At 52.1% G+C, this 26,967-nt stretch overlaps 1 protein-coding gene and 1 long non-coding RNA gene across 6 annotated transcripts in view; both read left to right on the top strand.

Moving 5' to 3' along the window:
* The window catches only part of ZFAT (zinc finger and AT-hook domain containing), a 117,319-nt gene that overhangs the window by 33,311 nt on the left and 57,041 nt on the right, over positions 1-26,967 (top strand). For 4 of the 5 annotated variants that reach the window (XM_039845899.1, XM_039845897.1, XM_039845900.1 and 1 more), the window contains exons 3-7: positions 383-634; positions 11,260-11,451; positions 13,025-13,175; positions 17,576-19,008; positions 19,809-20,041. In XM_039845899.1, the coding sequence (XP_039701833.1) occupies positions 383-634; positions 11,260-11,451; positions 13,025-13,175; positions 17,576-19,008; positions 19,809-20,041 (2,261 nt within the window). The remainder of the gene's footprint in view (positions 1-382; positions 635-11,259; positions 11,452-13,024; positions 13,176-17,575; positions 19,009-19,808; positions 20,042-26,967) is intronic. The other variant, XM_039845901.1, reaches the window with a different exon arrangement.
* On the top strand, positions 1,478-3,809 carry LOC120588738 (uncharacterized). The gene is made up of 2 exons (XR_005649302.1): positions 1,478-2,567; positions 3,179-3,809. It is a non-coding gene; the product is annotated as an uncharacterized LOC120588738 (long non-coding RNA).

The following is a 26,967-nucleotide window of genomic DNA, read 5'->3' as shown; positions in this document are numbered from 1 at the left end:
CATGAAGAGCATGACAACTGAGCAGCCTTCGAGAATGCTTTGCAGAGAAGTCCTTAAGTGGTTTCTGAGAACTGGGCTTCAGTGCAGGTGGTGGTTCTCAAGGATCCTGATTTGCCCCCACTTTTCAGAAGCAGCCTATGCAGAGGGTTTGATAAAATGATTCCCTAAGTCACAGCATCGCAAGATTGATTATATATTAGCATACAGATACAAAGATGTTCGCTCTAAAGATCTTGTTTGCAGCTGTTAATTCCTGGAACTGCCTCGCATGCTTCATTCCTAATAAAACATGACACTGAACTTCTTCCCACACTTGGGGTTGTGTCCCTGCCCTGCTCTGTCACCTGCTGTGACTGTACGTGTCCTCTTGTTTCCTGTGTAGAGCTGTCGGTCATGAAGAGGAAGAGAGGGAGGCCTAAGGGGTCCACGAAGAAGCCCAGCGCCGAGGAGGAGCTGGCGGAAAACCTCGTCCGCCCGGGTGAGGACAGCTTGCTGGCCCTAGCGGACGGGGGCAGCCTGGCCGCAAGCAGCTTGGAGTGCGCCAAGTGCTGTCGGAAGTTCTCCAACGCACGCCAGCTGAGAAAGCACGTCTGCATCATCGTGCTGAACCTGGGCGAGGACGAAGGGGAAGCAGGTAAGTGCTGCTCTAGGGCCCAACGCGTCGGTTCTCGTAGAGCGAGCTGACGACTCACACCAGTGTTTACGGGGTCCGTCATTACCCGGAAATAGCACGTGTTTATACAGGTCTCACCCCTCTGGACCGTTGCTGTGAGTAATCTTTAACCGAATGTCATCTGGTCGTTGATGCCCAGAGAGTCCAGGTCACGGGGTCGCAGAGAGTAAAACATCTTTACCCTTCACGAAGTAAGACAGTTTATACGTGTATATTTGATCAATAAATGTGGGCAATGGAATTATCTTAATAGATGCAATTTGATAGATAAAGTATTTCAAATCATAGGGTCCACAAGGAAATAATGAGTCTAGTTCAAAGTCTCAGAAACTCTTTTTAAAAAGTAAAAACTCTGTGTTTTGCAAATAATTATGGATTCACAGGAAGTTGCAGAGATTGTGTGGACAGGTCTCAGGTACACTTCACCCCGTTTCCCCGATGGTCACATCTTAATGAAGCACAATGTGAAAATCAGGCCATCCACAGGAGAGCGCGTGCGCAGTTCTGTCATTGATGGGTGTGGTTTTGTGCGGTCGGGGGACAGACGTGTCCCATCGCCGCAGGTCTCCCTGTGCCCCCTCTGCAGTCACTCCACCCCAGCCCATGACCCTGATCAGTTCCCCAGTTCTGTGATTTTGCCCTTTTAAGAACGTTATATCAACTGAATCCCACAGTGCGTGACCTTTTAAGACTGGCTTAAAAAGAAAAAAAAAACCTTTTCTGACCCAATTTTATAATTTCCTTATTGAGGAGGTCGAGGTCACTCATTTGAAGTAGGGCCGAGGTCCCACCCCACCTGTCCGTACTCCTGCCCAGAGGGGCCTGCAGACCAGTCTCCTTTCTCCTTCGTGGACGTGGACTGTACTCAGCTTAGTGTTGTGACTCTCTCAGCTTTTCCTCTAACCTGGAAAGAAATGAAAGCTCCACTCTGTGGGGTTCCAGTGTTTATTTTCTCCTCTGTAATTAATTAGGCGAGGTCTTCAGCAATGGCGGACAGGCACAGCCCTTTCTAATAAGATTATCAGCTTCTCCAGTAATAAGCTGCATAGAAAATGGTCTCGTGTTCCATTGATTTGAGTGACTAAATGGCCTCTAACAAATACCAAATGGAAAGGTAGAAGCTCTGGGTGTTTTTCCCTTTCTGGCCACTGCCGAAGCCTCTAAAATATGCAGAAATGACCTATGCCCAGCTGCCTCATGGCTGACATTCAGGCGATTGCGCCACGTTTCTTAGTTTGCCAAGCACAATATTACACTTTGGAAAATTCTCGCATAATTGTTTTAATACGTGCTCTGTGAAGAACAGCTCAGAGACATTTCAAACAATCGACCTTGACTTTTTGGCTTGTTAAAACAATTAGAGGAAAACAAAATAAACTTCTTCCCCGCACTGAACCATGGCAGGTTAAAATAACACTTTTGGTATGTGTTCAACATTTATTTATTTAATTCTGCATTTGAATAGTAAAAGAAACCAGGAAAACAAATTTTTTATGCCATTACGTGCAACAGCTTGTGTTTCTGAAAAACATTTTGTCAAGTTTATAAAAGTGCCTTCCGAACTTTTCTAAGCTTGTTATTTCTGGGGTCTTTTTATGCAAGAAGAGTTGCAAAAAGGTGCTCTTGTTCTTGTTAAATCCTTCCTGAAGAAGACAAGGCATTTATTTTAAGACTTTACCTAAGATGTACTTAGAATCTTCACGAAAATTCTTTACAGCAGTATTTCAGGTGTCTCCTACTGTATTTATGTTAGCAAAACAGCTGACTTGATAATAGCTGCTATGATTAAAAGCTGTTTTGAGTGAGTCGTGTTGGAAATTTGCAGGTGGAAAGGTACTGAGTGCAGTGCCAGTCTCTGGATCTAATGCTTTCCTCCGTGGAAGGACGTATCACGGTGATGTCTGTTTCTCTTTGCTGCCTTGTCAGCCCTCCTTTACCTCTGCACCGATGAGGTGACTGGGAACCTGGGGGTGATCTGGCATCTTGCTGTCTCAAGTCAGCGGGCTGCCGTGTCTTCATCTTGCCTGAAATGGGGGGCTTCGCCCTGGCGCAGTCAATATTCCCCGTCTGCGACCCCTCTCTCCCCCGACTTTCTCCTGCCCCTGCCCCTGCCCTTCTGCTTCTCACGGAACTGTAGCTGATTCGGGGTCAGCGCAGGTGAGGTTCCGCCCTTGTAACGAAGCTGCAGCTCACAGAGGCCCAGCACATCCAAGCCTGCTGTCTTGTTTGTGTTGCACGTCCACTGCTCTGCTCACTTAGGGACCCAGGTGTCACGAACAGCCACCATCCTGAACATACCTGGTCACCCTGCAAGAGGGAGGGAGAGCCCCGAATGGTTTCGCCTTGGCCCGGGGTGACATCTGTCGTTTGTGCCCATGAAGTTTATGGATCAGAGCTGATCTCATGGGCCATGTGCCTAGGGTGGGGGAGAACTGGAAGTGTTGGAGGACTGTCCCTAGTGACTAGTGCATGTTTCCTCTTCATTTCCATGGATTCACCCGCCAGCTGTGTTCCAGTGACCTACAGATGTCCTCCTGGCCCAGGCTTCTCTTGAGCTCGAGCCTCGTCTTGCTGTTCAAGTGCTCCGTGGGCAGTTTAAGCTGTGGCCTGCCAGGTGCTGAACACATTCCCTAGCTTCTTATGAAAGGCTCCCCGTGTTCCATCTTGGATGGCCCCCCTGTGCAGACATCTCAGCCAGAAACCTCTCCCCCAAAGCAGGACTTTTGCCAGGACTTTCGAAAGAAGACTTTCTTGTTCAGCATCTTGGAGGCCAGCCTGGGACCATGCTGCTATCAGCGACCACGTGGTACAGGCCCGAGCTGCGGGTCCCCAGAGGCAGAGGGAGCTATCTGAAGTCAGGGGGGCTGCCTGCTGTTTCCTTCATGGAGGGACTTGATGACACAGGATGGAGCCTGTGACACAGTGGGCATTTAAGTAGCGTTTCTTCCCGAAACCAGTAAGTGCTGTGCGTGATGACCCATTTTGGTAAGGAGGACGTTCTCTCACCGTGACCGCCCTGACTGCTGGGACGTACCGGGAGGGCCGGTGATGGAGCACACTCCTGAAGGCCACACCATGTACTGCTGCACCTGCTGCTTCCAGGCCGCCCGGAGGCCCGGCAGGCAGGGGGCTGAGAGAGACCCCTGCGGCCTCAGAGTCTCGCTCCCTCTTTCCTCCTGCCCTCTGGGCTTGTGCAGTACCTGGGCGCCAAGCCAGACTTGGGGGACCAAAGCTGAATGAGATGAGCAGCTGAGTGTCTGCAGAGAAGGGAGAGGCGAACAGATCCCAGTAGATGGTAGGGGGCTCCTGAATGCAGAGGGGCAGGGCAGGACCACATGTCTGTGGGATGCGTCCTGGAGGGCTTCCTCAGAGGGGGCCAGGGACTCTGTCTCTAAGGCTGCCTTGGCCCCATGGGAGGCGGGGAGGGGGCGGGCCTGGCCCTGGAATGCGGGTGCCTCCGAGGGACGATGGGTAGTTTGCGGCAGCTGGTGTGCAGCCAGAATGGGGGTCGGGTGTGTGGAAGGCAGAGGCCTCATACCCTTCCTGTGCTTATTGTCATGAGTGGCGGTCTGTGGGGACACTGTGCCGGAAGCAGGTGCTCACGTGGCCTTTCCTCAGAGCGAGGGAGACAGGAATATGTGAGGAAGCCCGAGGGAAGAGGGAGGGCCGAGAAGGGCGTGTGCTCCGCAGGTCAGAATTACCGTGGGCTAATACGTTTCTGAAACTGCTATATTATCAGTGTGGGACGAATCGATGGCGAGTCCTGGAATATAATCCCTCGTCAGTCTGCTGTTCTGACTGCTGTTCTGGGCCTTATGTTAATGTGGCTGATAACACTTGATTTCCTGGGGTGTTCTGAGATTTAATTAGTTCTTGGGCAATTCAGAATACTTTACAATATTAGTGCAGTGTTCATTATAAATGCACACCTGCGCACTGATTTCTACACACGTACAGTCAGCTCTTCCTCTGCCCGTGGCCATCAGCCTGCCCTGTTTGGATGTTACGGCATGCGAGGACTCTGCAGCGATGCGGGGAATTCGAGGGTAAAACTCCCAGGACAAGGGGAGGATGAGAAAAGAGCAGGGAGATTTTAAGCTGAAAGGATCTTACTTGAGAGATTTTGCATCCGATGGGCTTCATTTTCCTTCGCAAGGTCAAAGAAGCTCATCCAAGTTAGGGGTGCGTGCGCACGCGTGGTGAGGGGCTGAGGGGAATAGATGGGCGTGCGTTTGAACCCTCGCTGTGGGGCACCTGTTAAATGACCACAGTGTTGCTGGAGCACCTGCCGTTTGTACACCGGGCCGGCAGTGGTTGCTGGCTGTGCGATATCCGGTGGCCAGAGGTGTCTGCAGTAAAGCTGCCCGGAGTTTAGTGGGCCAGCCTGACAGTGGCACTGATGGATGCTTTGGGGTAAGCGTGATGAGCATCTGCAGAGGTTGCATGGGGTCAGGGAAGGTGCTGCCAGAGCAGCCTAGGAGGGCACGGTGGCGGGTGGTGGGGGGCTTGGGCCTCCTGTTTTGAAGAGTGGGGAGGAAGCGGGGGCGAGGGCAGAGTGGGGAGGGGGAACGTAGGGAATGCCAGCACTGGCAGAGGGGACGGCATTCGTCAAAGCCACCGTTTTTGGTGGAAGATGGTCAGAGGCTGGCGCAGTGGCCCGATGACAGCCCGCAGCATCTGAACCCAGCAGTGGCAGTGGGCTGGGAAAGAAGGGGACCTATTCCAGAGCCGATGAGGAAGTGTAACTCCCAGGACCTGGGCGGGAAGCAAGGAGGAACGAGTAAGGCGCGGTCTGGGTTTTGGCTTGGGCGCTGGGGTGGAGGTGGCCCTGTCAGTCTCGAGAACTCAAGGGAGAAGCAGGTCAGGGCAAAGACGGTGAGTGAGTTTTGGTTACACGTAGAGTTTGGTGGACTGTGGGTGTCCAAGGGGATGTCACCCACCTGGGTGTGGAGCCCTAGTCTTGGGGACCTCAGTGCTGGTCATCTGGGGACTGGATGGAAGAAGGACAAAACAGTGGGCAGTCTACAGAGCAGCATCCATAGGGATGGGGTCGGGGTCGGGGGACAGGTGAGCGATGGAAGGGCCGTGGGGAGCTTAAATGAGGCAAGGCTGAGAGATTGCGTCCTTGGTCTTGGTACTGTGCCTTGTGCCGACCTGAGCAGGAGCCATGTCAGTGGGAGAGGCTTGGCATGGAGGGAATGATGATGGGATTGGGGACAGAAAGAGATGTCATCTACAGATGACTGCAAGGACGGCCACGTGGAGCCTACAAGATGCCGGCAGGAAGCAGGTGGCACACTCAGCATCTTGAGAGTTGGGCACTTAAGACTTTAATAAAGGGATTATTTGTAAAGGGGGGCAGTTTCAGGTCCTGGGGGAAGCCGGGAACAACAGGGTGTTTGTTCACCCTGGGTATGGAGGAGGACGGGTCTTGTATTCTGGAAGAGTACGTAAGAGCCTTGGAGACGAAAAGTGAGACGTGAAAAGATTGGTTAAAAGGCACACTGTGCATACCATAGTCGTGTTGCAGGCCTGGTTAATGCTCACGAACGGGATTTGCAAACTGTAATGTTCCTCTCAGAGGATAAAGTGTTACCACATTTGTATTGTTTATCTCCCTCTCATGATTATCGACTAAAGGAAAAATACCAGACAGGCTGAGACTGCTGTCAGACGTGGCATTCGAAGCCCCCTGTTGCTGGTGGGGTTGCGACCTGCTTCCCTTCCTGTGACCTGGCTGGCCTACGCAGGGTAGGGCCGTGACTGATGACTTTGTTGGGTTTCGATGACATCCAGTCTATTCTTAGGCCTTTTAAGCATCTCAGACAGGTCCAGCTATTGATCTCACGAAAATTACATCCTGTTTTCTCTCAGATAAAGGACCTTGTCTCGACCTCAGTGAAGGTATTTTAGACATTTATTACAATTAGAAGACAAAATACCACCTTAAAATTAATTGTGTAATTAACGCATGTACACGAAGCAGGATGTTTGGGAGACGGTTTCTCTTGAAAACATCATCTAGAAGATGTGAAGTATGACCCACATACGCCCTTCCCCAGCTCTCATCAGCATCTTTTTCCACACTGGGTGTATTTACTAGGAAACGTCATTTGCTGGCTGTTTCTCGTCAGGCGCTCTGCGTCGGCCCGGGGTGTCATCTAGGCATTCTCTGAGACAAGGGTGAGGAAATCATCCCAAATCACCCACTGGCATCAGCCTGGGAGCCCGGTCTCCTCTGGGGTTCTCTGTCCACCTCCTGCATCTCAGAAGAGCTACTTTTAGCTAGCCTCGTTTATCACCAGAGGGCCTAGAATGTCTCAGGACAGACAGACATTTACCTGTTTAAATAGGACTGAAACTACTTTCCCTCACTTTCCAGGAATTGCCTTTTTACAGCAAGGAGCACGGCTGCAGAGCCAGAAGGTCTGGGTGCGTCATCACAGCCGTCACGGGATTTCAGATGCCTTGCCCCGGATGCGCCGCAGGGGCTGGGGCAGCAGTCTGCTTCATCAGGGCGGCGGGCTGTGCACGTGACGGTCCCTTCCTGGGGGAGGGTGGGCGAGAGGGCACTCAAGTGGGCTCTTCATCTGCAGAAAGCGATTCAGAGCCAGTGGCCCCCTGATGCTCCCAGGGACTCGGCTGAGGGCGCCCTGAGCACGTGCAGCCTCTGTTCACCACTCAGGTGCCCAGCACAGATGGACCAGGGCCATGCTGGGGAGGGGCGGGCTGGGAGGCAGGCTTGTTTGGAGGCTGTGTACTGGTGCCTGGCACATGAGCTGCCTGCAAGCCGAGCACCTTTCCCCATGGAGAAAGAGTGATGGCTGTGGATGTCACTTCTCTGCCCACCAGCCAGGCCCACCTGTGTGCGTGTGTGCACCTGTGTGTGTGTGAATCAGAACTCCCTTTCGGACAAGCAGGGGCAGGTGACTGGGCTGTTGCACACTACATAGACCTGTGCGTGAGGTCCAGGGGGCGTAAACAACCTGGGGTGGTTGATCAGCTTGTATTCAGCATCCTTGGGGTCCAGCGGGGGTGAGCGCATGAGCAGAGGTGGGCGTGCGCTTGGGCATCGTGGCCTTGCGCTTGGGCATCGTGGCCTTGAGGTGCAGGGACCGTGGGAGAGATGAAAACTGCAGATCCTGGGAGGGTCTAGCTCTCTCCCCTCGTGGACGTCGGGGGGGAAGCCATCCAACGGTTTTAAGCAGGGGCGTGACCAGGTCAGATTTGGATTTTAAAACAATTCAGTCTGGTGTCAAGATGGAGAGTGGTTTGGAGAGTGTTAGTCCAGTAAAGAACCAGTGTGAAAATGAGAACGTCCGTTCTGTGTGTAACCAGATACGTGGGGCCGGACGGCTCCAGGGCTGGATCTGTGGCGCAGCTTTGTCTTCACAGCCCCAGGAGCCATCTTCCCCTTCGTGACCCTCGTTGACCTGGTGTTTGGCTCGACCTCTTGTCATTGCCAGTGGCTGCCTGAGCCTCAGGCAGTGGACATAGCGATGCCCCGCTGAAGGAGACTATTCCCAGAAGCCCCCAGGCAGACCTCCGCCCAAACCCCGTTGGCCACGCTGACATCCTGTTGCCCCAGGTGCTAGGTCAGCTGGAGCAGCACTCTCGCTGGGATTGGGGTGCTGGTGGGGGGGGGAGCAAAGACACTAATAGGAACTATGGTGACGTTAGGATGACGGATGAGTTCTCATCCAGCCCTCTCTCCACCTGGGCCAACCCAGGTCTCTGTTGGCTTTTAATCTTCCAGACTTTCATCCACTCTGGCTCACCATCCATGCGCACCCCGTTCTGCGTGCGTTCTTGTCATGTGCTGCCTGGGGCTGGTCCAGGTGCGGCCTGTCCAGCGCCGGGTGTGGGAGGGGTGGGCCGCGACCACCGCAGCTGCTGCTCACTCTCCAGGCTCACGTGGCTTCGTGGTGATTCATGCTGTTACGTTGAGCTGTAATTCTCAGGCCTTCCCTCTGTGTGAACATAACCGTTCCGCGTCACCCACATACTGAATTATATCCCGTGGCAAATTCTTTTATAAAATGAAGCATCATTTAAAAAGCAAAAAAAAAAAAAAAAAATCCCATAATATGTCGTTTCTACCTCTTTATAGCATCTGTTATGTTCTGTTAAAGTTATTTATGCGTGTGTGTCACCCAGTATGTAGGCCATAAAAAGAACTCCTGTGACTCTGACAATTTGTAGACCTTTTGAAATGTTTTTATTATAGCCATTAAACAGCAAAATAAAATGAAACAGAAACCGCCACCAGGAAGTTTTATGCAAATCAGACATCACAGAAAGTGGCACCAGCCGCAACTTTGGGGGTCACTTGTTTTGCCCGTTCTTTAGCATTTTGGGGCCATCACGTTCTTCACAGGATGGGCATCCGTGACGGTCCTTGGCTTTTCCTCGTTGGCTGCGCAGTGACCTCAGTTCTGTCTGACTGATGGGCTCATCCGCTAATGTTTCTTTCCAGTTCAGGTTTGACATGTTTGGTGTTGACACTGATTATATGACTAAGGACCTTTTCCGTCGATTCGTAGAACTCCATAAGTTTCCACCAGGTCTGAGAATGTTCCCAGCACCTGTGTTATGGGAACAAGCACCCAAAGCCCTCGATTTGTAGAGCATAGAAAAGTAGAGCATTCGCTTTGGTCAGCCTGCTTTAGCCAGGTCCTTCCCCTGCCTCGTCCTGAGAGACTTTTCCTTGAACCAGTCTTCCCAGGACCTGGTGCTTCTCCGTTTCCTCTTCCCTTCAGGCGTTGGTCGGTAGTTGATGTGCGGGTCTCTCGGAGGGTGGGCTTCAATCACGGTTGCCTCAGGCTGTCTCCCTTTGGTTTCTCCCATTTCTCCGGCTTCTGCCTTATTACCGCATGCTTCTGGCTTCGCCTCCCTTCTAATTCTAGCGCTTCCCAAGCCCCCATGGCCCACCTGTCCTGTGCGTGTCCTGCAGCCATGCACCCACTCCCCACTCATCTCTGACAAAGGCTTACGTGGAATCACCTGTTCTTTCTACTTGTCGTAAGGTTCTGAGGAAGAGACCTTCGGCAGGTTATTTCAGGTTCGTGGCTGTGATTCTAAGAGAGAGAAGAGTCCTCTTCCTTCCTCCCCCCGTTTCCTTCAGGCTTAGGAATCTGGAGTCACATGCATTCACGAGCTCGCCGGCGTCTTCAGTCTTCACTCTGGTATCAAAGTGTTTCTTCCTCTTCGGGCTAAGCCAGGTTTAGCTATGTGAATTAGCTGTTGGACTGTGGTGTGTTTGAATGTCTTCTGAACCCAATTAGTTCATACTCCCGAGCGGTGACAGGTGTTTAAAGCACAGGTTCAGCCCAGCCTTGCCCCCACTGGAGGTGCTTCAGCGGCTCACCGTCGCCCTCCGCAGCGGCAGGGGCGAGGCGGATCACAGGCGGCCTTGGCATGTTTTGCTGGGCTTCCCCGTCGTTTTAAGAAATTTTAGGTCAGAGTCAACCCTGAAAAAAATCAGAGTTCATGTAAAAATCTGGATTTCCAGTTTCCCTTTGAACAGTGAAAATATTTGGCAACTGTTTCATGACCCGCAAGGCAGCCCTGGCTGGAGCCGGGACCTGTGCACTGTCACCTGAGCCCCACGTGACCAGCATCATTCACTTGTGCTACTGACCGGTCACTGCGAGCATTGGAGCGTCAGTCTTGGCGCTCACCGACGGAAGATTCCAGACCTCTTGTGGCATCGCAGGCCGTCTAGGACTAGCTTTTACTCACTCCACTGGTTTTGTTTCTGCCTCCCTGCTTCTTCATGGAGTTGGCCAGGCAGGGGGCTCAGCCCGCGTGCACGCCTGTCCCCGCCCCCCTTCCCTCTGGCGGAGCTCCGTTTTCCCCACGCATCCTCCTCTGCCCCCCGCGTCTTTGGCACTCGTCCCTGCTACCCACGCCCCCAGCCACAGCGTCACAGACGCTGGTTTTCTGTGTTTAATGGAAGGGTTGGCTCCCCAGTCTTTTCTGACCTCCCAAGTAGAACCTTCCAGCCCTTCCCAAATTGTCCCAACCCCTTCTCGTTCCAGTTGGCGAACAGTGGACTATTCTTGACCTCACCTGTTTGCATGTCTGTCTCTCCCCACAGACTTCCGGGCCTTTAGGGGCAGGGACCGAGTCTGTGCCTTATCGGTCATTATGTCCTCCGTACCGGCAAGAAGGTGCCTACTGGTTGCGAGCTGAGTACGTGAATGGTTTCTTCTTAGGCTATAAATCTTGGCGACCGTATCTTCTCCTCAGTGTTGCTTATTAATGACAATGAAGTCTGGTGGGGTTCACGACAAGAGAGGGGCTACGTCTGCTTTATCGACAGTGTGTCCCCAGTGCCTAGATGGTGGCCAGTGACATGTTATTGAAATATTCATTCAATAAATGAATATTTATTGAATCGAATGAAAGACTGGAGAACCAGAGATGACGCCCGAAGTAATATAGTGGCTGTGTCGCTCTGCGGATCAATGTGTATGTCACACCTACATATCTCCTTTACTGCCCCATAAAAGGGTTATGTGCACTCCCCCACTCTGTCACCGCTGTAAAAGGATGTTTTATACATCTTGGTATTTGCTCCTTAGGTAACGAATCTGACCTTGAACTGGAAAAGAAGTTTAAGGAGGAAGATCGAGAAAAGGCCCCGAGGAGACCGCGGACACAGAGAACCGAGAAGGCCCAGAGGACCTCCTCCTCGGGGAAGGAGGCCAGGCAGGCCGCTGGGACAAAGAAACCCATCATAAGTGTGGTCCTGACCGCACACGAAGCTATTCCAGGTGACCATGTCGGGCGGGAAGTGACGAAACGAGCCTCTTTGTGCGAGGCTGTGCCGGGGGCAGCCTGACCCCGTCACCCTGGGCAGCTCGCTCACTGATGGACTCTCGTCGCCCGTCAGTCTGGGTCAGCGGGGACCTGTGACTGCGCAGGGCGTGTGGGAGATGGAGGAAGGGCAGTGAGGGCCACTCCCACTGCTGCCCTCGCCCCCTGCTTACCCACGACCCGCCCCCACCGGTCCAGTAGCCACCCAGGAGCAGTGGCCGTCTTGAGCAGGAATGGACCACACAGACCAGCCCGAGGCAGCCGCTTCTCCAAAACCCATGCTGCTCGTTAAGTTCCTTCTGCCTGACTTCTTTGCATTTTTAGTGGTTTCATCGAATAGTTTATAATACTGGGAATTTCTGTCTTCCTTTCTGTTCACATTAAATAGCAAGTGGGTATATTATACTACTTTTTCTAAGAAAAGTGTGTTCTAGGAGGGGATACCTTAGACTCAAAGCAGTTTATGATAATCTTTTCCAAAGTATAATAATGTTTTCCTATCCATTCGGGGTGATAGGTGTCAAAGTTAAAAAATCGAGTTTAGGATTTTAAAAACAGCTACAACCTTTTAAACATCTATTTCCAATGCTGATAGTAACTCATTATTTAGAATGAAAACGCTGAGTAAATACCTCTTTATGCTTCATTGTTGAGTAAGGTGATAAGTCGAGACTAATACACATAAAATTATGTGACAAGGAGAACTTTCTAGAAGGTCACTTGGCCCCGCCCTTCTTCAGAGTAGTAGTATTCTAGCAAATGAACATCCCAGTGGAGAGGTTCCTGGTCTCAGCTATCTTTAGAAAGAGTTTGTACAATAGTTTCTTAAGAATTGATGGCAGTATTTTGAGATTTCCGTGAGTAGGGGTAAACAGTGTAGGTAGCGTCCCATGCTATTTCAGGAACGAGGTAGGTTGGAGCCTTTTCGTTAATGCATTTGATGTATACACGTGCACGTGTGTGCACAGTGTTACACGCGCATGAAGTGTCTGCTGCTGTAAAAGGTCGTTGATCGTCTTACATCATAGAACTGCACAGGCGAACACGATCTTTGAGTGCCCCACTCCCAGAGGTGGGGAGGCGGTGTCTTGTCTGGGACGAGACCCAGGCGGCTTAGGTGCCTGGTCACCATTGGTTAGTTGGTCCCACTGCTCCATAGTGTCTTGATACCATTTTACATTTATGTAAAGTTTGACACATGTGGTCTCACGTAATACCTTGTAGGTAAACATATGTATGCATGTATTTATATGGTTTTGTTTCATTAATACATCAAGTGAAAATACACCTCAGGGTGTTTTGATAGATTATTAGAAAACTTGCCCCCAAGTGCGTGCGTGCGTGCACACACACACACACAATACTCTCACATGCACAAGTTAAATGTGTGAGCTGAAAGCAGGCTAATACTGCGCCTGGCCATCGTACAGCAGAGAAGTGTACTTCCCAGGCTCTGCTCCCTGTGCTGGGGTGGAGTCAGGGCCACCTGTCGTACCTCTTTAATATGCATGCGTTGTGCCTCCATCTCAGGTGCTACCAAGATTGTTCCAGTGGAGGCCGGGCCCCCAGAGATTGGAGCCACAAACCCCGAGGCCACCTCGGCCGACATGGCACCTCGGAGGGGGTACCAGGAGTATGCCATTCAGCAGACACCGTATGAGCAACCCATGAAGTCAAGCAGGTAAAGTGTCTGTTCTATGTGACCCCAGTCAGAGGCTGGACTCCAGTGACCACCACAGAGGGCAAGAGGGCCAGCATGTTCCTTTATCAGGACTCTTGCTTTGTAAAGGGCATTGGTTTGTTGAATTAACCTGAGAATCAGCCCTCCCTCATGGCCATTGGACAGCCCGCAGTGAAGGAGCGTGTGCGTTCTCGCACGCTCCCCGAGGTCTCTGTCTCAGCTGTGATGTGCACCTGCTCAGGTAGATTAGCACATAGCTGCAAACATCTCCCCAGCTAAGAGGGAAAACAAAGGAATTTATGCCAGTCGCCATTGAGTTCCTTCTGTTTCTGAAAGAGGAGAAATGAGGTGTTCTTGAGGAAAGGAAAAAGTTTTAGTGCCACGTAGACCTGGGTTGGCTGTAGACTCTTCTAGAGTTCAGCTCAGCAGATTAAACAGCTGTTATGCGCCAGGCACTGGGGATGCGAGAGAGAGACCTGGACAGACACGGCCGCTGCCTGGATGAAGTTTTAACTCTACCGTGACTTGACACAGGCCTCCTTTACACCAGCCGCAAGACTGTCCATTGGAATCTGACTTTGTTTGGTGGTGAGAATGAGTGACAAAATGTATGGGAAGCGTCTGACACATGCTGTGCTCTCATTAGACTATGACATAATATCGTGTGGGTTGCTTCATTAATTTGTAGCCTCAGTCCACTATTCTTGCAAATGTGAGCAACTGAATTTATTGATGAAGTTGTAAAAATACTCATTCCTTTGGCAAAACTATAATGGAATTAAGTTTGAAGGTCATTCTGGTCTCAGTTCAAGTTGATTTGTAGAACTCAGCTAATTATCTTTATAATATTTAAAGGTCTGTTGGAGAGGGGTTCAACTAAATGCTAATCCAGTTACAGGTAAATATGCCCAATATTTAATTAACAGATTGAGGCTGTATTTCTATTGTCATGCATTCTGTTAATATTTTATAGTATTAGTTATAAACTAGTTATGCAAGAGACTTTTTTGCATGCCAATTTCTCATTGTAAAATATAGATACAAACTTTTAGGTTATAGCAATATGTCAGGTAGGTTATATCAGTTAGGCTCTCATAAAAATATGGTACAGATATGTTATAGAGAAAAGTTTTGAAGTCCAAAAGCTCATTTGTAATCTCAGTACCCTGAGAGAACCACTGTCAATATTGTTAATATGTTTCCTTCCAGCCTTTTGTCAGTCCTGTGTTTCATAAAATTGAGTTTATATTTTATGTACAATTTGTGTCTTGCTTTTAATATTAATCACATTATACTTACTTTCCTTTATTACTCAAATTATTCACAAACACCGTTTTATAGTTGCATGCTGTAACATCATGAGGATATGCTATAATCTACTCAACTCTGGACGTTGCAGCCAATGAGAACTTTGTAAAATGCGCATTTGATGGCACCCCTTAGAGCCTCACATTGTTGCTAGGAGAACTTGGCCTCCAGGACCTTCCAGGGCTGCCACCTATCCAGCCTGGTCCCGGTCCCCCTCCTATGCTCTCTCTGGTTGTCTGGGCTCCAGCTTCTGCTTCAGCCATCTGGGCCCCTTTTTTCTGATCTCTCCTTGTAGGTGCCTCTTCCTCTTCCTGGATGCCGCCCCTTCCCCGGTCATCCTTCAGCTCTCTGCCAAATGTCCAGTTTGCAGGGCGGCTTGCCCTGCCCCCTAGACAAATTGGTCCTCCCAGACCCGGGCTCTTAGAGCATCTCCCTGTTGGTCTTTATCTGCTTCTTTTTATGGCTGTTAGGCCGGCCTGTCCTTTCTCTGGGAGGTGAGTTTAGAGAGCGTGAGTTGTGTTTTTATCCCTATTGTATCTCCAGTGCCTGGATTTCTTTGAATGAATGAGTGAGTGAAAAAAAGTGCACAGTAGTTCCCGCTATTGTAACCTTCAAACAGCTCCCTGCTCTTATCTATTGTGAGAAATAGTGCGATGAGCACCTTCACTCAAATTTTGTATTCATTCTTTTGGATAGATTCCCAGAATTGGAATAACTGAATCAAGGAGTCTGGCCTTTTAAGCTGATTGCCTGATTGCTTTCTATAATGCAATGGATGAGGGTCCTCTCACACTGAATAAAAAGCATTTGAGTAAAGTAATCCAATAGGAATTATTTGGACCTTGTGTCTCTGTGCATCAGTTCAGTCTTAAAAAGCATTTGAGTAAAGTAATCCAATAGGAATTATTTGGACCTTGTGTCTCTGTGCATCAGTTCAGTCTTAGTGACAGGCACTTGAGTCAGGTGTTGGCTGCTTGGCCTTTTCATCAGATTTATCCCCCTGGGTGGGAGGCAGGGCGCTGAGGACTTTGTTAGGTATTTATCTAATAATACACAAAAAAAAAGAGCAACGGAGTTTTTCCTAAGACCATTTAGATCTTGCACTGGAGAAGGAACTATCGCAGTGTGTTTATTTAGCTAACGTTATGAATCCAGGTTTTCTTTCTTCGGTGTTCTTTATACCGATAAAATGTATTGCCTTCTGGATATCTTCATTGTTTGAGAAAGATCCAAATTAGTTTTCTTAAATTCGCCTTGGGTTTAACACGCAGGCATACCAGTAACTTTTCACATTTGAATATTTTAATTACATCATGTGAATTATACCCTGTGGTGTTTATGGACTGCATTTCATTAAAATATTTTAATCGAAGGACAAGGCACCCTGTGTAGATCCAGCGCAGTTCTGTGGACAGTTCCATAAGTGTGACCGTGCCGTAGAGTGGGCGTGTCTCGTGGCATCCGATCCGAAGCACCACGTGGCTGTTGGTGTTTGTGAGGGCTCCCTCGGAGAACCCGGACACATGTCCCGCAGGAGCAGTTACGGAAGAGAGGGTGCCTCGCTCGCCTCTTGGGCTCACCTGCCAATTCCTGTCCCCGGTGACTCGTTTGTTGATTTCAGAAACAAGGGGTGACTGTTCCCACAGCATTGGAAGCCCCATGTGAACGGTCTCGCTGGGGAGCGGGTTGGTGTGCATGGTGTTTTCAGGCAGCTTAGAAGTGTGCAGGCTCTGGAGGCAGGCAGGCCATGTGGGTTCAAATTCTGGCTCCGCCACTTACTAATCGTGTGACCTTGGGCAAATGCTCAGTTTTCTCATCTGTAAAATTGGTATAGTACTAGGGTTAGGATTCAATGCTTAGCATAGAGTTTATGGTGCGCTAAGTACTGAATAGTTGTTAGCTATTATTACTACAGTCTCCTTCAGCCCTCTGCCATATTGAAAGAGAAAGGATCACGAGCAAATCATGCTTTTATTCTCCAGCACATACGTGAAATCTAACACCGTGCCTGAAACACATTGGCCAGTGTTAATAAATGAGTCATTTATTAATAAATGTCATATGTTTGACGTTAATATTTGACAACTGAACAACAATCTAATTTACCCTGAGTTCAAAACCACTCGTGCCAGAGGAAGAGGAAGACAGAGATTCAGATTCAGACATCGGCTCTGTCACTGATAGAGCTGAGGAGGAAATAGTGTGGCGCACTGTTTCCTGTGTGCCACCTGTGACCCGTGACTGCACTGCAGAACCAGACAGCCGACCACCCCCACCCGCAGTCCTTGACCTCTGCTGGCCAGGCTCATGGATGCCCACGTAGCTAAGAGCTGACCACATCCTGTGCTGTCCACGGGCAGACACATCCTCACCAGGCAGGGAAAAGTGAGCTCAGCTTGTGAAGACTTATCAGATATATCACTTCACTTTTCCTGGAAAGAAGTGAGGCCATGGAGAAAGGCCAGGGGTCTTTCACTAATGGGTGGCCCTCACATGGGAACTTGAACCGAAGAGAAAGGCTGTCACCCCTGATGGCTGGTTGAGTGAATAGTCAGGTCTGGGTCACTGAAGCTATTGTGCAAAGCCACACAGATTGAGTGTAGTCTCACGGAGCAGACTGAGTTCAGTCCATAAAGCCTGGTTCTGTTAAAATACCCCGGAACACATACCAGTCAGCTTGGGAACATGGCTGGTTACTGTGTACGTGTGGACACAGTCCCTCTTCCCTCTTCCTCTGTCTACCTGCCTCGTCCTGCACGTCGACTCAGACATCGCTTCTTCAGTGAGTTTCCCAACCCCCTTAATCCAGGCTAGATGTCCCTCCGTCTCTTCACTCTGCACGTATCCCTGTCACCTCTTGCCGCATGGCCATGCTGCCACGTGCCAACCTGCATTTTCTCCCCCAGGTATTTGTGTGTGCTGGGTCCGGAACAGGTCCTCCGGTCCCGTGTGTGGATGAGTGACTGCCTCCATCCTCCCTCAGTCCCTTTTGGTTCACTTTTGAGCCTTTCGTGTTTGGTGCACAGGGAAGAATTCGAGGTCATTAAAACTGTGCAGTCTCCAGCTGTAACGGTGCTGTCATCTGTTTCCAGGCTAGGGCCCACCCAGCTCAAGATCTTCACCTGTGAGTACTGCAACAAGGTCTTCAAGTTCAAGCACTCGCTGCAGGCCCACCTGCGGATCCACACCAACGAGAAGCCGTACAAGTGCCCGCAGTGCAGCTACGCCAGCGCCATCAAGGCCAACCTGAACGTGCACCTGCGCAAGCACACCGGCGAGAAGTTCTCCTGCGACTACTGCGCGTTCACCTGCCTGAGCAAGGGCCACCTCAAGGTGCACATCGAGCGGGTGCACAAGAAGATCAAGCAGCACTGCCGCTTCTGCAAGAAGAAGTACTCCGACGTCAAGAACCTCATCAAGCACATCCGCGACGTGCACGACCCTCAGGACAAGAAGGTCCAGGAGGCCTTGGACGAGCTCTGCCTGATGACGCGGGAGGGCAAGCGGCAGCTGCTCTACGACTGCCACATCTGTGAGCGCAAGTTCAAGAACGAGCTGGACCGGGACCGCCACATGCTGGTCCACGGTGACAAGTGGCCTTTCGCCTGCGAGCTGTGCGGCCACGGGGCCACCAAGTACCAGGCGCTGGAGCTGCACGTGAGGAAGCACCCGTTCGTGTACGTGTGCGCCGTCTGCCTGAGGACGTTCGTCAGCACCATCCGGCTGCGCGCGCACATCGGGGAGGCGCACAGCGCCGCGCCCGAGGCCGCGGTGTTCGCCAGCTCCATCAACCAGAGCTTCTGCCTCCTGGAGCCCGGGGGCGACATCCAGCAGGAGGCCCTGGGGGGCCAGCTGCAGCTGGCGGAGGAGGAGTTTGTGTTCCAGGGGGTGAACGCCCCCAAGGAGGCGGCCCGGCCCGCCGAGGCCCGGCCGGAGGGGGCGCGGCAGGCTCCGGAGGGCCGCGCGGAGGTGCCCGCCCCGCCCGTGCGCTTGGCGGCCCCGCGTGCGGGACGCACCGAGGGCTCCTCGGCTCCTGTTGCGGCCCTTCATTCGCACACGGGAGTTTCGGGGGCCTTTCCGTTGAAGAATGGCACCTCCTCCTCTGCCGAGGCTCACTCTGCCCCCGAGCAGCCCCCGGACGCCCAGCACGGAGGCGCTGCCCACGCCCAGGGTGGGGGCGCCCGGCTGCAGCCCGCGCCCAGGAGCCCCGACGCGCCCCGCGAGACCCAGCGCGCCGACGGCCCCCCCGGGGAAGGGCCGCAGACGGCGGCCCAGCCCCCCGAGGGGCCGCACCCCGGCAGGCGTCCCACGGCAAGCCCGGCCGAGGGGCCAGACCTGCCTCCGCCCGCCGGCGGGACGGCCGCGGCCCTGGGCCAGCCCGAGCCCTGCACGCCGGCCCCCGAGCCCCGGGCCAGCACGAGCGCGTTCATGAGGGTCCTGGACAGTCTACAGAAGAGGCGCATGGACACCGGCTTGTGCGCGAGGATCCGGAAGGTGTACGGGGACCTGGAGTGCGAGTACTGTGGTAAGAGCGCGCAGCGGGCGCAGCCCGTGGGCCGGTCACTCCCGCGGCCCGTGCGTCCCCGCCTCGCCTCGGGCAGCTCGTGTGTGTCTCTGCGAAGGACAGCTTCTAAACGAGCTGCCCTTCACTCGTAAGGGCAGTGGGTGGCCGCCCGTGTGGTACTTTAGCTCTTGAGGTCTTTGCGAAGGCCGCGCGCGGGGCGTCGGGACAGCTGACCGTGGGGCCGCGGCCAGGCGTGCGTGCAGAAGAGTAGCCTCGGCCTCTGCCAGAGCTTAACCGGGAAGAGTCTTCTGGCGCAGGACACGTTTAAAGTAGAGCCTCAGGTGGTGGCCGTGTTCTGGATGAGTGGAGAGAGGTTATGAAAGTGGCTGCAGCTCTTTGTAGAGAGGCCCCGAATAGAACCTTCCAGTCACAGTGCATGTCCGGCCTCTGGGTCTCCTGGAGAGCTGGCAGCACAGGAAGCCGGAGGTCCGGCTCTGGACTGGGTGTCCCCGGTGTCAGTAGAGCTCAGGGACTCTTGATCGATGCGTAACAGTAGTCGACCCCATAACTGGTCCTCCGTTAACGTTTGTTTCCTCCTCTCCTAGCTCTGACATCAGGCAAAAATAGCATCGCCCTTAATATTTGCAACCTCCCACCTTTGAGAAGTAATTTCCAGGTAGAAATATGGTGGAAAGGGTGAAGGGTGACCTGGACAAGCAGAGAGGGAGATAAATATAGTTGTTACGAAGTGGTGATAATTAAAAAATTCAAATTCAGTATAAAAGAAACTTCCTTGTTCTCACGTGAAAATATTTTTTTAGGCAAACTTTTTTGGTACCAAGTGCATTTTGACATGCATGTCCGCACCCACACCCGGGAACATCTGTATTATTGCTCCCAGTGTCATTATTCTTCCATCACCAAAAACTGCCTTAAACGCCATGTAATTCAGAAACACAGTAACATCTTGCTGAAGTGTCCCACTGACGGCTGTGACTACTCGACTCCAGATAAATATAAGCTGCAGGCCCATCTTAAAGTTCACACAGAGCTGGTAAGTAGAAGCCTGGACGACAGCCCGTGTCCCCTGGGTGCTCATGGCTTTCTCACTTTTACGCAGACGGCGGTGTCCCTGCTTCCTTTGACCCAGTGTGTGCGCGTCCAGCCCCGAAACCGGGGCTCCCCCTCCTGAACCAGACTTTTTACCCCAGGGCTCCTTTTGCAGGGAGGGCCTCAGATGTGTTGAGAAAAAAGATTAGACTGAACAAAGGTGATTTCTACGCAGTTTTCAGCTTCGGAGACAGTCTGCAGAAGAGAGAGCTACAGGATAGAAGTAAACCAAGGGTCTCTTCAACATCATTTTAAAGAATTTTTAATAGCAGGGCTGATAATAATAACAGCTGGCAGCAAAAGTTGTTGAGAGATTAAGTTCGATAATGCCTGTAAACTGGTTCATAGCAAGAGCACAGCGAATGCAGACGACTGTCGTTATCAAATATCTGCGAAGCACTTGTATCTAAAAGTGATGTGCTCATTCAAGGTGCTGTTGGTATTCACAGTGGTAAACTTGGTTTAACTCTTGGGTGGGAGACCATGTAAGACAATGAATGTTTATTTTTGCAAACCCTAATCTGACTGAAGAGGCTGGCACACCTGAGAGTGACTTGACACTTCGTAAAGTTATCCAGGAGGCACAGCTGGCCCCACTTCTGGCTCCGTTTTAAGTGCATTTCTCTTTCTGCCTCAGGCAGCACAAGACGAGCCTTCAGACATTTGATGTTTATGCCACGATTCCCTGGCATAAAAGTCACTGACACTGTAGCTCTTTTCCTGCTAAAGGTGGAGTCGGGGTGTTCTGGGCTTTGTGGGTAGGTAAGAACATGCACTTTGGGGTTGGATGCCTGCATTCAAACAGCATCTGGAGCACTTGCATAGGCTGTGTGACGGTGGGCAAGTCACTTGTCCTTTCTGAGACTTGGTTGCCTTCTGTACGAAATATGTACTAAAAAGCATCCATTTTATGCATACACATATGCGTACACGTGCACAGACATATGTACACATGTGTACGCATGTATTTTAATTGACTTTTCAATTATAGTTGACATTCAATATTATATTAGTTTCAGGTATACAGCATAGTGATTAGACATTTATATAATTTACAAAGTGATTCCCTCCAGTAAGTCTAGTACACATGCACATACACACACACACACATGCACAGCTGTAAACACAGTACACACATGCACACACATGCATATTTCTACATGTATGTAGCTCTCCTGGAGTTACTGGAAGGTGAAGAGGCCATGCTCTAGATAAAGCTCTCAGCGCAGGGCTGGTTTGGTTGGCTGAGTGCCGACTATTGCATGTCACCTGGCGCCACTTAGTTACATGTTCCTGTTTCCTTACAGAGTTGCCGTAAGGTCGGCATTGCTTCTGTGTTCTCTTAGGGCAGGGAACAGTGGGGTGGCAGCAGGCATTGCTGTTACTTTGCCAGGGACTCATACGAAGTCAAGAGGGAGTGAGGCCAACGCAGGAGCAGGGTGCTCGGGGCAGCCCGGGAGGGCGGCCGTTCAAACCAGGGTCCAGACTGCGCCCCGTTTGCCATACCCTTTGCCTCAGATGAGTCCTACAACTGCTCCGTGCCTCAGTTTACCTGTTCTCAGGTAAGAATGAAGAAATGTACACAAATGTCTGAGAACAGTGCCTGGCATGGAGTAAGCATTTTATGCCAGTGACTGTTATTACTGCTATTATTTATTCTATTCCACTTATCATTTTGGAACTTGACGTTCTGGATTTAGAGATTTTGAAACACAGGCTCAAGACTGGCAAGAACGAGGCAGCTGTAACAGAGCTTTATGATCTGGGCCCGCCCGTGTTTTCCACACCCATTTTCCTTGCCCACGGCATGTCTCAGAGGGACTCGTGGTCCAGCCCAGCTCTTTTCTTGCCCCAGATGCTGATGCTCAGCCTCCCAGCCCCATCCTGGGGCTCATGGTCAACGGGAGCGTGGGGGACGTGCTCTGAGATCTTCAGCCCAATTCCATAGGCTTTTATTTTTCTTGGTAATCTGGCACCGAAAGAGCTTTTCCTTTTCAACTTTCTGTGGTTATGGGTCTTCCTTCAAAGAGGCTCTCTCTTCAGTATTGATGTTTGAGAAGGCGTCCAAGGAAGCGTGTGTTGGGAGAAAAGAAAGTAGCAGTTGCTGTCCTTATCCTGTGGTCCAGGCCCTCGTGTGACCTTGCTGAATTCTCATGCCACCTCCAGGAGGTGGGGTCACTCCTCCACTGGGCGGAGTAGTGCCTGCTGCTGCAGGGTCCTGCGCTCAGTCGCCCACAGTCACACTGTTGGTAAAGGACAGAGACATAACGCACGGCCGTGTGTTTCTCCGTGACTGCCCCGTACTGCCTGTGTTGCGATGCTGGTATCGTGAACCTCAGCCATGCCGTTCCTGGCAGGCCGTCTGGTCACTTGTACATCATTTGAAGGAGCGTGGTAGAGGTAGACTTTGTCCCATGAGAGCAGGGGCTGTGTTGATACTTCCCGTGCCATGCCTTACGCTACAGTGCGAGAGGGGAGCTTGGTCAGGGAATAAGGGAGCGTGGCTGGGTTCGCCTTATGGAAAAGGAGGTTATCCTGATTTTCATCAACACTCCCATTTTCTTAGAAGTTGTTAAAGTTTAATTTCAATCTTTTTCCCCCACTGATATCTGCAATACTTCCATATGAAACGCTTTTAAATGCTGCTTCTGAAGCTGGCCGACGCAGGCCAGAGGCACCCTTTCCTCATGCCAGGCACTGGGATTTCAGATAGAATAAGACCCAGTCCTGCCTTCGGGTGCTCTTCGTTTGAGGAGGATAAATAAGTGGGCAGTAATGGCAGTACCGCCATGAGGGAGGGTAAGTGAGGCTGGCACAGACCACCCAGGAGGGGGCCAAGTCAAGTAAAGGAGGGCTGCCTGGAGGAGGGGTTCTAAGTTTGCTGGCCCAGGGAAGAGTCAGGGAGGAAATTCCCAGTAGAGTAGGGGAAAACATGTCCCCAGCGCTTCCCTGTTGACCGTGAGCCCCGGGATGTGGCTGGGAGGCCGAGCCTTTCGCGTTTCTGTCAGGACATTGAACAGCTAAGCGTTTCCACGCAGCAGGTGGCCTGTGTTGCCAGCACAGGAAGAAAGCATCATTTAGGAGTGCGAGTTCTGGTATTTTGAGTTTAGATGACATTTTGTCTTTTGAGCCTGTAAATTATTTCTGCACTGGAGCCAAAGGGACGAGGCCATGTCGACGCAGGAGGAAGGTCCTCCGTTAGCTGTCATCGCTTCCTTTCCCCGGCCCGAGCCCTGGCAGCCACTAGTCTGCTTTCTCCCTCCTAGGATTTGCCAGTTCTGGACGTTTCGCGTACAGTGGTGAAGGGAGCACCGCGCCTCAGGGTGCAGGGGAGGCTTGGCCAGGTGGCGTGAGCTTCGTGGTGTGACGGTGCCGTGTGGATGTCGCCCACCCGAGGACTCTGGTCAGGGAGGGGGTCTGACCTGGGCCGAGTGCTGGCTTTAGCATGGGGCTTGGTTTCCTGCCTGTGACGCAGAGAGATGGGGCCAGGTGTGTTGAAGGTCTGGTGGGCTCTCCCATTGGATCCGGCGCTTACCTGGCTTCCAAACAGATTCCCGTGTGGTGCAAAACTAAGGGAATTTAAAATGAAGCCCCTCCGTCACCCCCACCCCAGATGGACCTGCATCCAGGCCCATTCCAGTCGCGGTAGGACTCCAGGATCACTGGGCTCCGAAAACTGTTAGCTAAGGACGCTCCTGATTGGAGGGTGTGCGGACACTGAATACAGTTTCTCCCCGGCTCCTCCTGTTAGTGACGAGATGGCGCGACTCACGGTCAGGGACGTCCCGGAATCAGGGGAGCGTGGGGACCTAGTCAAGGGGGTTAGTCCACGGCGTTTCTGGAGCAAACGCACTTCGTACAGCGCTTTGCCAGCTTTGCGAAGGGCAGAATTGAGGGAACACGATAGTCGTGCAGCGGCGGGGGCTCTGGGTTCTGACACGCTGGCGCCACCCCTCACACCCACCTCCGTGATCCGGGGCAAATCGCTTAGCCTCGTTGGGCCTCACTTTTCTCATCTGTAAAATGGAGAAAAGGTAGTTGCCCCTCGTACCTCTCAGGGTCGTGAGGATTAAATGAGAAAATATGGGTAGGACTCCCAGGTCAGCGTGTTCTCGGTCCCCGCGTGATGCCCCGTTGGAGGGTTGTGGCACGTGTTCAGTAGGCCTCAGCTAGTACAGCTTAAAGACGAAGCGCGGTAGAGTAAAGTAGGGATGATCAACACCGTTCATCCGTACGAAGGGTAAGTACCGTTTTCCTGAGCCCTTCGTCCTTCGTTTTTGTCACCGTATGCTACATGTCAGCGTGTGCATGCCTGTGCTGCTGGGTGGCGACGTCAAATGGGTCACCTCCTGCGAGTCCCATTAAACAAGTTTGTAAGTCACTGACCCGTGTGATGCAATTCGTGATGTCTGGAATCAGTCACGTGGGGATAATTGTTACGGATGACATTCCGGGGCTCATACCTCCATCGTAATTTGAGGGGGGACTGGGAATTTGTTAATTAAATAAGTTTCTCCTGACACAGACTTCTGAACTATCAGGAGGCGGCGCATATGGTGGATTCCCACGGTATGTCAGTCTGTTCCCTTTGTCGCTGGCTTGTCCTCCTCCTCCGCAGACCTCACAGGTAACCGAGTGCGGATGCCGCGGCAGCCACAAGCGGGGAGTGGGCACGTGTGGCGGTGTGTCCTCATGTACCACTCGTAAGCGGTGTGGCTCCACCACTGACCTCTCTGGCCCCTCGTCTGTAAGGTGGGGGTGACAGTCCTCGCCTCCAGGCTTGCCGTGGGAATTGAGTGAGCTGACAGCCTCGGGCCCCGGCAGGTGGGGAGAGGCCAGTCCCCGGAGGCCCGTCCCTTCTCGGTGGCCGTGCGAGCAGGAGGTGGAGCTCTGGTGCTAACACTGGTGGTGGTGGGTGTCCGTCCCGCATGCCCTCGTCTCTCGAGTGTTCCACGTCACTGCTGGTGCTTGTCTTTGAGAGGCACGGGGTCTAGTTTTGACTGCAAAGGGGCATATATTTTGGAAATCTTACCCGTACTTGCTAGAAGTGAGCTGAAATTTTATATTGCCAACAAAGCACAGAGGAAGTAGCGGGAGCTACTTTCAGTATCTTTCTGGGAATAACTGAGTCAGTCTTTATTTTTTTCTTCAAAGTAGAGGAAAATGTTATTGAGCTTAAGTGTTTGTACATGAGATTTTTCCTTCCCCAGAGCTGCAAGAGTCTGGTCTTTTCTTACTTGATCACAGACCCATTTGTTTCTGTGTGGCCCTGTTGGGCATTTATCCACAGAGCCGGGGGCCTGGGGCCACCAGAGCTTTCTGTGTCCCGAACAGCTTCCTGTTAGCATGTCCGAGGTCCCGCATGGAAGGGCCCCGGCCTGGCCAAACAGAACTGCTTCCGGTGGAGGGGAGATTCTGGAATCGAAATCCCGAACGGACACGTTTCTGGCTCTTTTCCGAGTGTTCAGATCAGTCACCATCTGAGTGTCACCTTTCCTGTCCTCGCCACACTTTCTGCATGTCCCATGATGGCTCCTGGGCTCTGTGTTGGCACCTCTCTCTCCTGCCTCGCTTGTGGGGCCCTTGAGGGCAGGGCCAGTGTCTCATACCTGTGTCCTTAGTGCAAAGCCCAGCACGGAACAGGAGCCCTGGAAGGTCTGAGGAACGAAGGACTGAGTCCTCAGAGGACAGCAGGTCTGGAACCGTGGCCTTCTGTTCCTGAGAACTTGTTCAGAGTGCGCTCTCTCTCACCTTGTAAGTTAGTATCAAACATCTTACAGGTGTGCTTGCTTATACAGCAGTTAATGCACCTGGTGGCATAGAGGCGTAGACCAAGGCGAGGTTTGCCAGAGAGGAGAGCCGGCTCCCAGCGTTGGCCCAGGGACTGTACCTGGACCCCAAGCCAGGCGGTGGCCTCTTGCTGACACCTCCTCCCTTTCAGAGTCCTGTGTTGCTTTGAAGGCCGTTTCCCTCGGAGCAAACACAGTCCCAGGGCGAGGCTCGCTCACCATCATCGGCCCGATCTCTCACTCTGCCTCTGCCAGGAACGCTTTGAACCACCGCTCTCTTTGAGTTGGCTGCGTCAGTTTGGGTTTTCATCTCCAGTGAGGAACTGAGGTTTCGAAAAAAGGAATAAATGAGTCCTAAGAGTACACTCCTCTCCCGGCACCCTCTCCCACTGCCTGTGTCCTTCTGCGATCTTCAAAGGCATCGAGAAATAAGGGACCCCGATAAGCTCTGAGATAAATTGCTTTCAGACTATCAGAGATTAAAAGAAAAAAAATCAAATAGCAGGGGCTCAGGGGAGATCACCGCAGACTCCTTCAAAGCCCTTCTGAAAGCCCGCGTCAGCTCTGAGGGCGAGGGCACTGGGGACAGCGGGGCTGGCCACAGGCCTCCCCTCAGGGACGCGCGCCAGGCCCACGCGTCCTTCAGAGTGGCACTGTGAGCAGGCGTTCCCGTGTGTGCACGCCGGGAGCGCTGGGGTGACCTGGAAGGGCCAAGGGCAAGGAGGACGGTGACAGGAGTCTGCTCAGAAGCCTGCGCCCGTCACGTAGTCTAGGCGGAAGTCAGTGGCGTCAGTGGCATTGGCTGGGTGGGAAACTCGGGACAGCTCCACGGCAGCTGCCTGGACCCCTCGGACGTCTGAGCTTGGCCAGCACTGCTTGGAACCTGGCATTCAGCCAACTGGCTGTTTTGTGTTAGACATAAAGTACCCTTTCCTAAGCGGGCTCTGGGGAACACCCCCCTCAGGGGACGAACTGTAACAGTAGCAGCAGTTAATCCACAAAGGAGTCTGGAGGGATGCTCATTGTCGGGAGGTTCCCGGTGCATTAGCCCACAGAGGTCTGTTTTCTGTGCCATTTTGTT

The sequence above is a fragment of the Pteropus medius genome, unplaced genomic scaffold (assembly GCF_902729225.1).
Source record: "Pteropus medius unplaced genomic scaffold, Ma_sr-lr_union100, whole genome shotgun sequence".
Taxonomy (NCBI): Eukaryota; Metazoa; Chordata; class Mammalia; order Chiroptera; family Pteropodidae; genus Pteropus; species Pteropus medius.
This window is presented reverse-complemented; position numbering and strand designations above follow the sequence as displayed.